The sequence below is a fragment of the Sinohyriopsis cumingii genome, chromosome 17 (assembly GCF_028554795.1).
Source record: "Sinohyriopsis cumingii isolate HCF-2022 chromosome 17, ASM2855479v2, whole genome shotgun sequence".
In the NCBI taxonomy this organism is placed as follows: domain Eukaryota; kingdom Metazoa; phylum Mollusca; class Bivalvia; order Unionida; family Unionidae; genus Sinohyriopsis; species Sinohyriopsis cumingii.
Window position 1 is genome coordinate 97,294,997 of NC_142977.1, and position 17,623 is coordinate 97,312,619.

The 17,623-nt window shown below is 33.9% G+C and overlaps 1 protein-coding gene across 1 annotated transcript in view; it reads right to left on the reverse strand.

Moving 5' to 3' along the window:
- LOC149779501 (putative serine carboxypeptidase CPVL) overlaps positions 1–17,514 on the reverse strand; it is a 32,783-nt gene extending 15,269 nt beyond the window's left edge. The window contains exons 1-8 of the mRNA XM_089938640.1: positions 17,468–17,514; positions 15,529–15,785; positions 14,193–14,311; positions 8,525–8,639; positions 5,550–5,608; positions 4,799–4,878; positions 4,261–4,327; positions 2,642–2,764 (exon numbers count right to left, since the gene is read on the reverse strand). Of these exons, the coding sequence (XP_089794766.1) occupies positions 2,642–2,764; positions 4,261–4,327; positions 4,799–4,878; positions 5,550–5,608; positions 8,525–8,639; positions 14,193–14,311; positions 15,529–15,706 (741 nt within the window). The 5' untranslated portion in view covers positions 15,707–15,785; positions 17,468–17,514. The remainder of the gene's footprint in view (positions 1–2,641; positions 2,765–4,260; positions 4,328–4,798; positions 4,879–5,549; positions 5,609–8,524; positions 8,640–14,192; positions 14,312–15,528; positions 15,786–17,467) is intronic.
- Between the last annotated feature and the right edge of the window lie 109 nt (positions 17,515–17,623).

The window sequence follows — 17,623 nt, forward strand, 5'->3', positions numbered from 1 at the left end:
ATCGAGTGAAATTCACAGAGCTGATACACCGTAATATCTGAATAATCCGCCAAGGTGTATATAGGGTTAACACATTGGAACCTTTGCTAGCGAAGATGCTTTGCATGTTGCAGACCATAACCATACTAAAGTACATGACACTACCATTTAATCATCTCTTATGAAACTCTCAGTCATACATAGTTCAAAGTAAGTACTGAATCTTCATCTGTATTGAAAATATATACAATACCAATGATGGACGATTGAGAGATACTCGCGCTCATTTCACTTTAGTATGTCAAGCACATCGTTTTTCTATAGAGTTGCTACCTACTGCCGGATCTGACTGAGGTCTTTGTCTTAATCTCTTAACAAGAACAAGCACAAAATGCCAAGGTCAGAAACCTCATCATCTGGTCACTGTAGCACATCAGTTACATGCTTTGTTTATTGGGTGTACAGGGTTTGTGTGAAATAAGCCGGTGCCTCTAGTCTCTAAATAAAAATATTTGTTTCTGGATGAGTCTGTCTTTGAATTAAATGCTGTAAACACGCACACACATCTGGCTTTATCAGAACCACCATCATTGTAACTCATGCTAATACAGATGCGGAAGTGACGAAACTTTGATATTTATTAACAGTACACATTCTATCTCTAATAACTTTGTAATTGAAACACAAAGGAAGTGTTACTATAGTTACATTTGGAATTAATTAATAAAGCACATTTTCTTACCGGACTCAAAGAGTAGGAAAGTAACTAATAATTAAAGAGTTATGTAATATTTCGAAACTTGGAATGGCAACATGTAAACAGCAATCTGTGTTTAGTGTTTAAGGACACAGTCATTAAAGGCACTTTCTAAAACTATTTGAAGATTTTAACTGCCATGCTTGCATTTTTTCTTTATAAAACTCAGTTTGAAACTAGGACTAAACTGTTTTTTAATGCATTTGGCACAAAAATAAATGAAAATATACATTTCATAGAAAGCGAAGTCTAAATAGTGTGTAATAAAAGATTTAGCCTAAAGATCATTCTTTAAAGATCAGAAATAGATGGGACAACGCTGTATTGTCCAAAAAAACACTGTAAATGTCAGGATTTTTTTTACCGGACTTAACTTTTACCCAAAAAATAACCAAAAAAGTAGCAAAGTAAATAATAACTAGCCAGCTCAAAATGTTATTACGAGTAAGCTGACAAATATTAAAATCATAAATTCACAAACCTATCTATGGATCATTGCACTGACACTACAAAGTGTCATTGGTAATATTAAGAAAATCAGTTTCTAAAAATAGATTCAACTACATGGCCTGCAAGGCTAGATGTTCATTTTTTGCTGTGTGCCGATTCAGTTGAAAAAAGGATATAGTTCATTCATATATCAAAATTAATACTTTCGATTATTGTTGATGCATAGCTGCGGTCACATTTTATTTTTTCTTCAGTAACAATGTAACTAAACTTCAATCATGGTACTCCTGTCAGTTAAAATCAATTACGATGTAGAGTTTCTGTTGTGCTCTTTGAAAGTAATGCCGCCAAAATCCATTACATAATATACATTATACCATCCATGTAAACATATGCTGTCAAGTATGAATAATATGATCTCTGTTATTTATTAAATGCTATGGATAATTGTATTTTGGACATAACCTTGCCCAAAATCAAGTTCATGTTCTACCTGACCTATATCATTGATTTTTGCTTTGTAAGCAACATGTTTATCTCAATCTGTGTCGAGAACATTGAAAATTCCCCATCAAATGCTGGGTCGATCTGTTGTTTACCACATTTTATATTAAAATTTTAGTAACAGACCTTTTAATTATAACTAAAATTTTATTTTGTAACCATTTGGAACCTTCAGAAAGAAATTTTGCTTCAGGTTGTAGTTTATTTAGAACGCTAATGGTGACATGAGGTCAAGTACAGGGCTATATAACTTTGTTTATCTAAGAATTATTCATTCGTGCTTTAAGATCTGAGCAGAATCAGTTGTATTATTGTTGTGTCCAGTATTAGATTTGAGTTTGAATTTATTTATTCATATTATGTAATTCAAGTTATTATACTCTGGAAATACAATGTGCTCAAAATAACATTCTTGAAAATAGACACATGGATTTATAGTGAATTCAAATAAAGATATATTCTTTGATTGCATTATTGTTATTCAACAAAAGATTGTGGGCACTTCTGGAAGTAAATACAATATACTATCGGTTACAAGTTGAGTCCGAATGCGAACAACAGATTATACTATGCCATAGCATAATACGCTAGTAGGTCAGGGTCTATGTTTGTCCCATTGATTACTCCTAACAAAATGACACGTATATACTGATGCATTATGCGACCGCAGATCTAGGTCTGTGCAGTTTACAGCTGGAGTCAGCTTATAAGCGAGTCTATATGGTAATAAAAGAAAGGCTTAATGCATAGAAAAATTGATGCCATACCGATTTGCTATTACAGGTATCAAAGCAGCATGGAAAGGGATTCTACAAATTGTGTATATCATCTATCTCATACTAGTTATACAAATATGCGATAAGGTGACAAGTTCTTGATATCATCTCTGTCTTGCTAATTGTACAAGTATGTTATAAGGTGATAAGGCAAGTATCAAGTGGAACTGTTTACAGTTTCTGGGTCAGTAAGACCACCTCCTACAACCATGCCTTTCAGGTTTATCTTCATGGCTGCTGTTGGATTCTTCATGTGGATATAGTAGGAGATAGCAGGGACATATTTGCCAGCATATGACTGAAATAAAACAGCACACACTTAACTGTACAAAACTCCAGGACAAGCAATAGCCTTACAAAATTCCAATCTAAATAACAAAATATAAAAATTAATTTATTTGCTAACCACTTCTTTTAAAAGTTGTTCTCTTAATAAAATACATTTATTACGACATTTATCATTTATATTGAAACATTACACAAACTGACTGAATAGAGTAAAATTGCGACAGTTGGAATTAATGTCTGTACTTTTAAGTTTGAAATGTACCTCCATGTGTAATGTTTCTGTTTAACTTAGTGATCTAACAGAATTTAAAATAAATAACAACTGACTGGTAGATGGTGATACATAAATGTGGCTAGTGGATTGGTTACTTGAACTTAGTAATCAACTACCTCTTACAAAATGGCTATATATAAGAAAATGAAAACCTATTACTCTAAAATGTATCCCCTGCTAACATTTCTGATGCAAAATGTGTAATAACATCGGCTATTCGAAGTACTTATCAATGGGGGTTACGTTGTAAGTCAAATATAAACAAGAGCAAAATCGGTCATGAAAGGTTAGAAATCCTAAACGAGGTACAATTGTCATACATCGAGTCAAAGATCTTTTTAAATACACACACACACACACACACACACAGATATATATATATATATATATATATATATATATATATATATATATATATATATATATATATATATATATATATATATATATATATATATATATCGAGAGAGAGAGACCAACAGTAATATATTTCTTTCACTTTGACTAAATATGTACTAAATATATACTAAAATGTGCACAGAAATGTACATAATTAACAAAATAATTACAAATAGCGTCAAGAGTGAATGGCAGTTATTATTTGACTGAATGGCAGATAGTGTTTGCCCACACAGTGTTTACTAGTCATCTATCCAAGCATTAGTATGGCATAGTTCAATCGGAGATTACTGACCAATAGGTCTCAGTGGTGTGGGCCTTTTGGTTACGGTATGTGCTCTTAGACTAAATTTACTGTTCTGATAACCATTATTTTATTGAAATTACTATGACCATGACCTTCGACTTTTTGATACCCAAATCTATATAATTGTTTATATCATCATGCTCGAGCAATCCGCAAAGATTGGTCCTTGTATTTGATGTAGAATTAATATTATTATGCAGAAGACATTTTAATTCCTTCAGTCACAATCAATCTGACCATTAACCGTTTGATTCCATAATCAACAGGCTTCATCCTTATCCCAACTGCAAGTTGCCATCCACAAAATATGGTCCAAGTTTGTGATAGAGAAAGTTACTGTGAAGAAACTATTCTTCTTCTTTCGGTTAATGATCTGACCTTGAACCATTTCATGCCAAAATCACATATGTTGATAACATTTGGGGTTTAGGTTACAACAGGTAACATTAAATGAGAATGAACATAGGATGACTGCATTTTAACTCTTAGATAAGCAAAAATGATATTTTGTTTCTATACAAGTTACCTCCCCTGTGGCATAGAAATCATTCTTTTGATATTCATTGAAGACAGTAAAGAACTGATAGAGGCAGCTGCAAATAAAAACTGATGAAATGAATGTCATATTAATCAATAAATCAGCAAACAGAGAACATAACATTAAGGTTTATCTCACAGTATTTGACTGCAATGATAATACATTGAGGTACTTACAGAATATCACACAATATTATGTTCTAAATGAACATCGTTGTAATTCTATTGAAATCACAAAAATATTTTTATCAACAAATTATTCAACAACTGTATCAACGATTGTTCAACTATTATATTTCTTATATATATATATATATATATATATATATATATATATATATATATATATATATATATATATATATATATATATATATATATATATATATATATATATACCTACATGAACATCTGATTCAGTTGCAGGATCACAGTAAATTTATTTATTGGCTTGGCAAATACTAACAGAACCGTAATTGTTCATGTTTCCATCGTATTCAATTATGACATAATAAGAAAGCTCATACCTGTACAAGTCTCTTCCGACATCAGCTTCATTTGTTGCGTATCCTGCATCAGCTTGTGTAAAACTATATCCAGTACCAACCTGAAATCAAAATTAGCAACATAATTCTTCATTTTGAAACAACAAATTCATTTGAATGAGAATATTTTTAAAAATCTGAACTGAAACAAATCTTTTTCACTTAAGGTCTTTGGTTTCAATCACTAGAAACTATTTTCTGTTCAATATTGTCAAAATGATATATTTCCACTTTTGAATATTCTTTCTTCTTTCAAAATAATAGCTGTACAGACATATAAATTTGTTTCTTTCATAAAGAATATTTTGTAGAAGTTCAATTCATATATTGCTAGGTAACATAAAAAACGCATATTCTGGTACCATAGCATGTACACTAACAATAACATGTTGCATATGATTATAGTTAATTATTATTAATTATGGCATGTTGCCTACAAATATTGTTATTATTAATTATGGCATGTTGCCTACGATTATAGTTATTATTAATTATGGCATGTTGCCTACGATTACAGTTATTATTAACTATGCCGTGTTGCCTATGACTACAATTATTATTAATTATGGCATGTTGCCATTGATTATATTTGCTTTAAAAAATATACATATTTCACAGCAATAATTACATATATTCTGTACACTATCTCAGATTGGAATGAAGCTTGAATTTTGTGTATGGAATGGTAGAGTATATGGTACATTAATTCTTGACAATGAGAAGACAAACTCACTGGATTATCTATGTATATCAGGGAATACCTCTTGTTCCATGTGATGTCTCTTAACATTACTGGAAACATAGAATATAGAGTCAACTTTAAAGACCGAATTGTCTTGTACAATGAAGCTAGTGGAGTTAGCAGGAAAGAAAGTCAACTTTAAAGACACCATTAACTTGTACGATGGAGCTAGTGGAGTTAAGAAAGTATAAAGTCAATTTTACAGACACCATTACCTTATGCAATTAAGCTAGTGGAGTTAACGGAGTTTAAAGTCAACTTTAAAGACACTATTACCTCTCACAATTAAGCTTGTGGAGTGAATAAGAATATAAAGATAGTTTTAATGGCATCATTGCATTGTATGATAGATCTAGTTGAGTTAACAGAAAATAGAAAGTCAGCTTCTTTAATAAGAGTATATTGTAATTTGATCAAGACAAGCAGGTTCAGTATCTCTGGGTAGGGATGCAACATGTGTCATGGTGGTTGCTGAACGCAGATGAGGCTGATCCAAGACTCCCATTTGAGTGGAGCAATCAGGATGAGACTCTTTTAATTTCTGTATTACTTTCAGAACCCGAGGTGTAGAAGTGTCAACATTTTGCCATTCCAACCGATAGAAAGAGCATCGATTATCCGGGCCTTTTGGATCCGGGACTCGTGAGACAAAGGTTGGAATTTTGGCATTCAACCTTGTTGCCAACAGGTTCATGATAGGCCAATCCCATCAAGCATCTATTTAGTGAAAACTGAGGGATTAAGAGATCATTCCATTTCTATTAGTTCATTTTTGCAGGACAATGAGTCTCCCAATATATTAGCCAGACTAGGATATGTCAAACTTAAACGTGGATTATTGAGAAGACTACTTTAAAAAAAAAACCAGACTAAAATGCAAAGGTCTGGGGACTTGGGACTTGGTCCGCTTTGTTGCTGAGACCAGTCACCATAGATAGTTGTCACACAGAATAAGAACTCCTTTCCCGTGTTGGGTCTCCAGCCAACAATGAAAAGCTTTCAAAATAGTTTTCATCTCGAGAATATTTTTATATAAATAATATTCCATACTCCTATACCATTCCAAAATGATAGCACACTTTCTGCCCCAGTCCTGTGTTCACATCCATACTGATTGTGAGTGCATGATGGTGTACATACAGAAGTATCCCCAATGCAGGTTGTTTACGACAGGATCATTGTTATGGAGCCCAAGAAAGTGACCAATTACTAGGACATACACTCCCACATTGAGCAAAACTTGGCAGGTGACGGAATTTTCTAGCAGATGGATTTCTCCATATAGACAATGAATCTACCATTGTATTAGTTCAATTCTGATTCCTGTGGGAAGCATAGTCTTACCTGAATGTTGATTCCAGACCAAGTCAACAGAAATGATCTTGAAGGGTTCGAGGTCGGAGATATCCTTCTTGAAACGTGGATATATAATGATAAGGAGGTTAACCCATGCAATCATATTTTACTCCAGAACATAACTAGAATATAGCTAGTCTGCTGTTTTTTGTGTCTGTTATTTGCAAATCACAAAACGTCTGGAAGCCATGTGAGTGAGGGCATGAAGCCATGTCCAACTTGTTCTGAGGTTGAGACTTTCTAGGCTGTTTGTATGGATTTTGTGAGGCCTCTGTCTGTAGACAGCATGCCACAAAATGAATGAAACTATTGCAATGAAAGTACAAATAGTTCAACCTAAAAGACAGGGCTTATTGTTACCGATTCTGTTGTCGAGGATTTGGCTGACAAGAAAGCAGGTCATATAAGATGGGTCAGCAATGCTTTGGACAGATTTCAAAGCAAGGCTTCTTCTACCACATCAAAACCAAGTTCCATTTCGGACAAAGTGCCAAGGCTTGGTGTTGAGACAACTCAAAACGGGCCAAAAGATCACAGTGGTCTGAGTTCAAACTAATGTCTTCACTTTCATGAATGATGCAACATGTCAAAAATCAGTAATATTTGATTTTGGATTGGTAACATAAAGAACATAATAAAGGTCTTGCAATTTTCTGTCTTCAATTTCAAAAGTGTAGAGTGAATGGGAAGCCTTCAGTGATGGTGGCAAATACTGAATGGAGGAACCTTGTTGATAAGGACAATAAACAATGATGGCTGTCTGACTAGGTTGGGTAACAGTAACAGTAATCTATAAAGACTGGCTGTGAGCACCATCTAAGATCCAACGTTAGCCAGTACAAGGTTACCGGTATATAAGTGATTTCGGACGTTTCACCAGAGTTAATTTGCATCTGTTTTTGTAACATGGCAGGACTGGGTCAGAAGTCAATCCAATTCTGGTATGATCGGCCTGTGACTGTGGGCAGAGATAGAACCTGAGCTATATGGGACACCCATGACAGCAAATATTGTCAGACCTTCCTACACTGTTTCTTCTCTCTTTTCAAACTGTTCACTGTCATATAAAAGATTAAAAATTAAAATGGGGCAAAATTACCCTAAAATTATGTAGTTTTCTCGCTAACCCATTATATCTTTAAAATTCTCAATAGACATAGAATAATCATTGAAATATTGGAGGCAAATATTCATTAAGATAAACTCTAATTACTCTACCTATTTTTCTAATATGTGACAAAGCTACATTCATTAAGATACACTGTAATTACTCTACTTCTTTTTCTATTTATGACAAAGCTACATTCATTCAGATACACTGTAATTACCCTACCTATTTTTTAATAAGTGACAAAGGTACATTCATTAAGATACACTGTAATTGCTCCACCTATTTTTATAAATGTGACAAAGCTACATTCATTAAGATACACTGAAATTACTCTACCTTTTTTATAATATGTGGCAAAACTACAATTCCAATCAACAGAAATGCTATTTAATCTCGATCAAAAAATATCAGATGAGTGTTTTAATAGAAATAATTTAAACCATTTTATCAACTTCAAATAATCTGCAAGTGTATTGAAATGACTTGTGTACTAACAGACCTTTTCCGTCTTTGGTTACCATAATTGGTCCTTGTTCCACAAAGAGTCCAAACAGTGAGGATTGACCTGGTCCACCCTGCAACCACAAAACTACAGGAGCATTTTTGGGGTTCTCCTGCCAAATAAACAATGTGATTTTCTTTGCAAAGCACAAAACAAACAAGAAAACATTATTTTGTGTTATCAAAGTTGCTAATCTAAAACTGGAAAATATTCATAGTTATAAGTGATTTATCAGCTTTATCAGTTTTCCATGTCCCTTTACTCGTTCCCAGCACACGGACTCATATCGTTGCTTCTAATTCATCAGTCATATATGTACTATATATAGTTATTATATAGTACGTGTTTGACAGTTCAATTTGAAGCAAAGATACGTGCCCCTGTGGTTCCCAGCAGAACATAAAATATATAATCCAAGCATCTTTCTCCAAATGTGTGGTTTCTAATGTGCTTCACAACTCATTGATGAGTAGAAACTAATCATTGAATATAATCCAATCTCTCTCAGTAACACGCAAGTGACAGGGTTAATAAACATTGACCATGGCGTACACAAAGGGCATGCGCTAGCAAGGGAGACTAAAATTCGGGTTACACATGGGGGATGGGGCCAAGCAATATTCGTTGATAATGAAAATTATAATTGATATTTGCCCTGCACAAATATTTTTATGCCGTTGTTTTTTCTTTTATTTATCACTATTAGATATGATGGAGTCAATTCACGTCATTAATTGTTGTCAGGTTTTTATTACAGATCCATTTGACACGCGTTACGAAACTAGGTCTTAAAATATGTAACAAGAAGTGAAATCATCAATTTAAGTAACTTTAACAGGCTATTACATGTATTTCTGTAATGCACAATGTGAAACTTAAAAGACATTTATAGTGTTGTGAATTAAATCCCTAATAATACTAAAAGTCCTATCACAGGTCCAAAATTATAGAGTGTTCTGAATTAATTCCAATAGTCCTGAATGTTCCGATGATGCAATCAAGAATATCTTTGAATGAGTTAGCAATTATCCAAAATATCGTAATATCATCATTTTCATGGGGCTCATTTTTATGGTTTTATGAGAAAGAAAAATACATTTTCGTGGGTTTGCCTGCCATAGTTTCCACATTGGTATTTATTTATATTTCTGGTTTAACTTCTGCCACTACGTTAAATAAGGGATATGCACATACAAAATTAGGCCGACACTAACGGCGATTACTTGATGAATAATAGTGGACTCAGCCAACAACTTTATAACAATTCTACCACCTCCTTAGGCAAAAATAAAACACCTATAAAGATCAATCACTCACACCCTGTTTCCTTCTGAGTGCTCAACATGAAATGAAGCAAATGACACCAACGCACATAGATGTTAACGAAATTAAAAGACAATGGAATCACTCCTTTGCTTGTGCATGCCTCGTGTATAGACCAACTTCACTCGCTAGACTTGACAATAAACAATGAGTAAAATTAATTAAAGTCACACTTCCACAACCAGTATGCTAAAAACGTTAATAAAAACAGTCCCGGGAAAGGAGGCTTTATCTGGAGAAGGTCAGTGCGCTATATTAGATAGTAACCTTAGCAATCTCAATAATAAAGCAAATATATTATAAATGGATAATTGCATGTCATGATACAATAGGCCAAAGGGTGGATCTAATTATCAGGTTTTGAGAAAACTGATCTTGTTTAATACTACAGTTTGGAGATTACTCACCTGACAAGCATTTATATGTACCTTGAGACTCGATTGAGACAATATTGATACAGGGGTTTTGTCCGAAAATCAGTGAACTGTGAGCTATAATAGTCTGCTGTAATTAGTATAGACATGGTCTTTCAAGCAATAGTACTTTACAGGCTTGTTCTTTCAGATAAGAAATGCACGAACAAAATTAAATATGCTTTCTGGGGGTGGGTAGGTAATTTTTTCAACAGTTGTACTCAAATGAAGGATTGATTTTCGAAAAAGTATTAAACTAAATTTTCATATGCTAGTAATATTTATTATTCTTTCGTTTCCAGTTTTACTAGGTTTTGAATACGTATGATTTTCTCTTCTCAATCATTACTTATGTAAAATACCGATTAGAGGCGGTGAGTGGAAATTACAGCTACCTACCGGATACCGTATCACTACATGTACATGGAAACAATAATATATGCTTTATAATTCGTATTTCGTTATAATAAAACAAACAATATTACAAGCTAATATTGTAGTATTAGCTTACTGTACTGATGTCAAAAACTATTATCTTTGTTAATCTCTAGGAATGAAACACAGTTAGATCATTGGTGGGAGGGGTACATCATAAGTAGATAATATTTCATTGGGTCGTTAAAGTTTTGGTCTGTGGCAACACCGAAATCCACAAAGAATAATCTTTTCCCCATGAAAGTGTCTGAAACTACACCAGTATGTTAGTCCAAAAGGCAATGAGCATTTTAGTAATTCCATTGAATATTTTGCATAAATAATTCCACTAAAATTATATCTGATACACTGGTCCAAAGCAGGACTGAATTATGTGTTTATTATTTATACACAATTTCACTTGACCTATAATGTTATGGAATATGAAGATTTCCGAAAGAAAAACCTAGTCTAACTGTAAAAGACTGACCTTGAACTCTTGCTATGTAAACATCTTTACAACTTACTATCATGGACAAGTATTAGCATTGTAAACATGTTGTTTACAACTTACAACCATGGACAAGAGTTAAGGGCACAATATAAATTAAATATACATAACACGTGCAGTACTAACAAATTCATGCATCAGTAAAGCTAGAGTAATAATGCACGTCCTTGCAAGTCTTTTATCAAAAATGTTTTACAAAATGTGTGCTAAACCAAACAATTGCTAAAATAGCCTGAAAATCTGATCACATGTACCCATCATAAGCAAATACTAATGAACTACGGCTTCATAGCTAAAATATAACACTGGTTAATCCATGAAGATAGTGACTTTAATTATTGCCATACACTTCTGTACTGATAGGAATATTACTGAGTACAACCCTATATCATTTTTACTAATAAGAAAACACATTTCTGAACTGTCATTGAACATTACATTTGCGTTGAAGAAAAGAAACATATCGATGTGTTTTAGGGGAACTAGAATTTTCAAGTTGTCTTCTAATTCATGACTGCAAATTTTGAGGAACAATGCACATATCAGCCACTAGAGAACCAGTTAGCCAACTATGAACAGACTGGCCAACAGTACACAGATTAACCGAAATTACACAGATTAACAATAAAGCAGAGATTAGCCAACAGTACACAGATTAGCCAACAATGCGTAGACTAGCAACAAAGCAAAAATTAGCCAAGAATTCACAGATCGGCGAAAAATGCACAGCTTAGTTAACAATGCACATTATAGTTAGTAATGCTCCGATTATCGAACATTACATATATTATCCAAAAGCAAAAGCAAAGCAGTTGTTTGCAAGAAATTAGGCTGAACCTAGACAGATGTGACTGCAATGTCAGCAGCTTTCATGTACTAACTTTTTGCATCATATAATCAGACCAACAGCTGTTTAAACGTTCCATGTTTAGTAATAATTATTTAGAAGATGGCGTATCACATTTATGATGATGACAATGAAACAATTTACAAAACTAACATTTAAAACAGATATTGCCACAAATTCTCTCATCGGTCATTATATCTTTATTTGGTCTTACAGTGGTGTCACTATGAAAAAATTAGCAACATTTTCACTGATCAACATTTTCGTGTATTATAGCTGTTTTACTGTGAAAATTTGTGAATTTCATTTCGTTGATTACAAATTTACATATGCTGTATGAGCAGCATATCAAGTTTTGTTTTCCAATTTGTTGGGTCCTTTTAATGCTAAGGAAATACTTTTACCTTTTCTCTGACAACCAATTTGTAATCGACAATTACATAACCCACCTTGAGTTTTACAAGTCTCCAGAAGCCGTGCTGAAAATAAATCATCTGCTCCTTTTGAAACTAATGATTTTTAGCACTCTTATTTTTTCATTTGAAATTTTAACAATTTTAATATTTAAATATTTGAAAGTTTAATTAACACTGCATAGTCGATATTGCGCTGACACAATGAATCCACATACCAAAATGCCAGCCCACCCACATCCTTAGCTACCTCCCTACCTATCTACTGTTAATGGGCATAAAAGACAAAACAATAAAATAGACCGTTCTCTTCTATCATGTTTATACCATATCAAAGCACAGGTACTAAAAAGAGGTGATAAACACAAATGAGAGTAAAGCTGTTTTGTGTTTTGACAATCGTTGTTCTTATATCTGCTTGACAAGCAAAATTAGGGTTGTTGTCCACCGCTAGAAGCCCGGTATTACGGGATGAAAGTCAATGTCTTTAACTAACCTTTCCGTGACAGCCAACAGACGAATGTGAAAACGTGAGTTATCTGCCCTTAGAGAAGCAATCTTTTGCATCGGAGGAGCCAGTGAAAGCAACTTCCAGCAAGTATTGATTTCATGACATAAAGCGCGTGAGTTGATCGTTTGACTATTAAAATGTCAGCAAAAGAAATCTATTGTTGTATTCGTTCCAGTCACATTGACAACCAATCACATTGGTCCCGGAAAGACAAAACAATTGAAAGAAGCGTGACAAAATAGTGAGACAAGCAAATTACTACCATGTGTGGCATTTTGTGGCTTAGTCCTACAACGTACGACACATCACCCGATACTTTTGTTCTGGGGGAGGGGGGCACTAAAACAAAACCAACATGTGCTATGCATTGTAGAACTATTTATGCCTATGAGATGAAGGTGACCCCGTCATAGCAGAAAAGGGCATTTTTACATCAGACCTAACCACCCCAATTTTTTCATAAACACGAGTACTTAACCCACGTTAGTAATAGCAGCACATACAACACCCAATAAATAAATTTAACACAAAAATTTTCAATAAAGTCCCTGAAGCATGAAAGACGGGTCACAGAGACCTCTCTTTTGGCAAAGAAGATGTAGAGCTTACTAAGATGCATCCATTCAACGATTTTGTTTTAGATTGGACATTACGCATATAACAAACTCATGTGTTCATTAGCTAAACGCAAAGTCTTGACCAAAGCTAGGTCAAATATGGGTCACAACCAGCACGTTTTATTTTATTGTTGTTGTTGTGGAGTTTAATGCCATTTTGCAGCACAAGATAAGCTATACATGGCGGCCAAAATCATTGTTCGTGGAAGAATCCGGGAAAACCCCAGAAAGAATTACCGACCCACGGGAAGCTGATGACAAGTTTTCTCATGTACATACATTAGGTGAGTTCAAGACTCGAAACCACGCAGATGTGAGACGGCAGTGACCCATAACGAAGAGCATTTTATACTACTCGGACACTTGGGGCCTTTTCATTTTATAATAAATGTGTGGCAATATCAGGTTTCATCATTGTTTTTGTCACTACACTACTTTATATACCTGAGCTAAATAAAAATACCATCCAGACCACCATCCATATGATAAGTAAGTTTGCAAGATATCAAATTCCATGAAATTGATGGAAAAGTATATTAGTGACTCAACAAATGATGAACCCCATGGTCCAGATGACTTTTATCCAAGGCATTATAAACAACCATAGTGGAAATACCTGTGCTGGAAAGAACCAAAAGAACATGTTACTGTTGTAGTTCTTGTTGACAGTGAAGAACCCAGCATAACTTTCCAAATTCAGTTCTCCCAGGGGACCAACCCGACTCAACTGTCTCGCTGAAAGGATAAAAAAGAATAATATAATCTATGTTGGAGCTGGCACTAAGACAAGGAAATCATATATATATATAGGGCCACACTTTTTTTGACTACAACACTCTTCGGAGCAGAAGACAAATAAAGTAACTCTTAGTCCTAGACTGCACTTTCGTTGTCTGGTGCCAATCCATAATTAACATGAGATTTTCTCATTATTTCCCCCTTCACAAAGGAAAGAGAAAATTATGTATGCATGTAAGTTGAATTAAAATGTCACACAGAGACCCAGAATTTAGACCCAAGATAACTCGAACAATACCAGAATTTAGACCCAAGATAACTCGAACAATACCAGAATTTAGACCCAAGATAACTCGAACAATACCTGAATTTAGACCCAAGATAACTCGAACAATACCAGAATTTAGACCCAAGATAACTCGAACAATACCTGAATTTAGACCCAAGATAACTCGAACAATACCAGAATTTGGACCCAAGATAACTCGAACAATACCAGAAAAGAAAGGACAAAACTACAAATCTCAAAGAAGTCTCTGGCTTTTTTATCTACTTTTTGTAAGTACTCAATGCAATAAAATGTACAGTTTGAAGAAAATGTTTTGACAGTATTACACTAGTACAGTGACTTTAAACAATATATTAAAATAGAATGTAGTATCAAATACAAGTTTCCTCGGAAGTATGCAACATATTCTGATACAAGACTATCTTATCATACGGCTTTCAATGTCGCTGAAATTAATCAACATTGTCGTCACATCAGAATCTATTGAACCGACATATAAACAAATATAATATTTTTGTTTTAGTTGTCTATGACATTACATGACGATCTCTGTAATTTCATCGCATTAATTTAAATGCCAGACATGATGTTTTCCTTAAAAGGTACATAAAAATGAGTGACTTCTTCCTATGTTCATCTATAAATTATAATCACACTTTTTAACCATTTATTAAACTACAGGTAATCAAAGATTTTCCTGGCTGGCCCTACAGTACAGTGCTACATCTGCATGTCAACAGTCGTAGGTTCAATTCCAAACTGCAGTACTAACAAGCAAAAGTTAGCGCAGATCTTATATGTTTTCCATGCAAATATCAGATTTATCAAGTGTCACAACATGCTCTACAACCAATGTATGATCATGGTTATAATTTTAAAACCTAGTAAACGTTAATACTTAAGTCAGATGAAGACAAATACTGACCTTTCTTAGTTTGCCAACTTTCAACGTAAGGAGTCAAAAACAACGGTTTCCCAGGGTCCTCTCCATAACAATTTGAGACCTTTGGAAATTTGTGTGGATAGATATTGAGAAAAGCACTTCCTCTGGATTCAAGCAAGGGGATACAACATAGAAAACAAACTGCAATCAAAACACTCATTTTCCAATAGCTTATCAAATTTGTTTCCCCTGGATTGTTTGTTCTTCTGTTCAGTGGACCTGTTGGTTCAATGATATTACTGTAAGAATAATAAAAGAACTTTATTAGCAAAATGATGCTGGATGAAATGTGAAAAACAACCTGATTATGTTAGATTTAGATTTAGTTAGAAATTATTATTTCCGACTGTGGTATGTTTTGTTATTTCATTCATCACAAGATAAGTTTGTTTCAAGTAAAGCAATGATTTCTATGGTATTTAAAGAGTTCTATAATATGAAACATATTTATCTTGTTTAAGTGTAAAATTCAATGTTTTCTGTCTTGTTGTTGCTTTTAGTAGAAGCGGCTGAAATCGGGAATTTAAATGTGCATACCTCAGATGATTACTTTTCATGTTTAGAACAGTTTGATGACTTTGCACTATTGAAGAGAAGACCAACTAGGTCTCGTCAAGTCAGTGTGTAAGTTTGTTCTGAATTTTTTTAATAAAGTAAAAGCGTAAACTTATTGCAAAATGTCAATCGGCTTCTTTTAAATGAAAAAGTGCTTGTAGGGACATACACAATAAACCACGCACATCTGATTGAGACCATGTCCACTCCGCGGTGGTTATCCTCGACTACTCCACGAAATAGTGTGGTGTGCAGAGCAATTCTTTCCTGGTCACCGCGTAACTTACGTCACGACACGCGAAGAGATGATGCAGTTTCTTTTCTTAATCCTCCTCATTCTCTCTCCACCCCGACCGCAATCCTTGGGTTCCGACAATTATAGACACGTGAGCTGTACTGTAGTTAAATTGGATAAATAATATGTCTCTTTGACACTTTTGCAATCTCATACCATTTTGGAACCTCATTAATGCTCTGTTCATTCACTATGTGTGTGTGTGTGTGTCTGTGTGTGTGTCTGTGTGTATGTGTCTGTGTTTCATTTGTATCTTAGTCGCTGAATAGCCTTTAACATGAATCAGTTAAGAACACTTTTCAATTAGTTGCTTAACAATTTCACAAAAGCCAAGTGAGAACGCAGAAAACATGCATGGACTTCGTGTTAGAACTTCCAAAATCAAATCATGCCTTCTATAAAATTATTTGGATCAGATTTCCATCAATACATGTTGATCTTTTTTAATATTAAGCTGCAATATGCAAGAACATAACTGTCATAAAGCAATTTTCAAACAACACCTGTCTTTTTGTAACAATATGCTCATATCAGAAAGCTAAAATCATCAATACATTATTTCGTATTGTAACAGGATTCAACCAGAAATTAAAATGTTATCAAAATGTTATAAAAAAATAACTTGACAATGAGAAATATGTGCCCTGTTCCCATCACTTTATTTGACATTTGTGAATCATTTTTCATATTTAAAGGCTGAGTTGGACCAACAAGTTGTCAGAAGGAAAAAAAACAGGTGGCGATCATCTTTGTTCTAGAAAATGAATATATTTATAAGAAAACCTGAGGAAATGTCCATATACTTAAACTTTGAAATTGAATATTGTTTTCTGAACTTGAACCATTTTTCTCTTGCAATGTTCGAGGCTCGACTGCCACGTATCCATATGCTAATGAGACTAGACGTACACACACACACACATACTTCTTCAAAATATTCACATAAAAAGCTTTATTCTAAGCCTACTTATCATAAAAGAGAGAAATTCAATCTAATATAAGTGTATAAATAAAAAATATCTTTTCAAAAATTACCTTTCGTGCGCTTATAAGGAACCCAGCAGTACTTACCGTTTTGTCGATTTTCGCCCATTAAGGCGAGACGGTCGTCAACATCGCTCACGCTTATTATGTACTAATTATTTGACACTATTTGATCGATGTTTTAAACAAAACTTGCATCAATGTTCAACACCTTCATTATTTTACTTGCTGAAAGAAACTAAT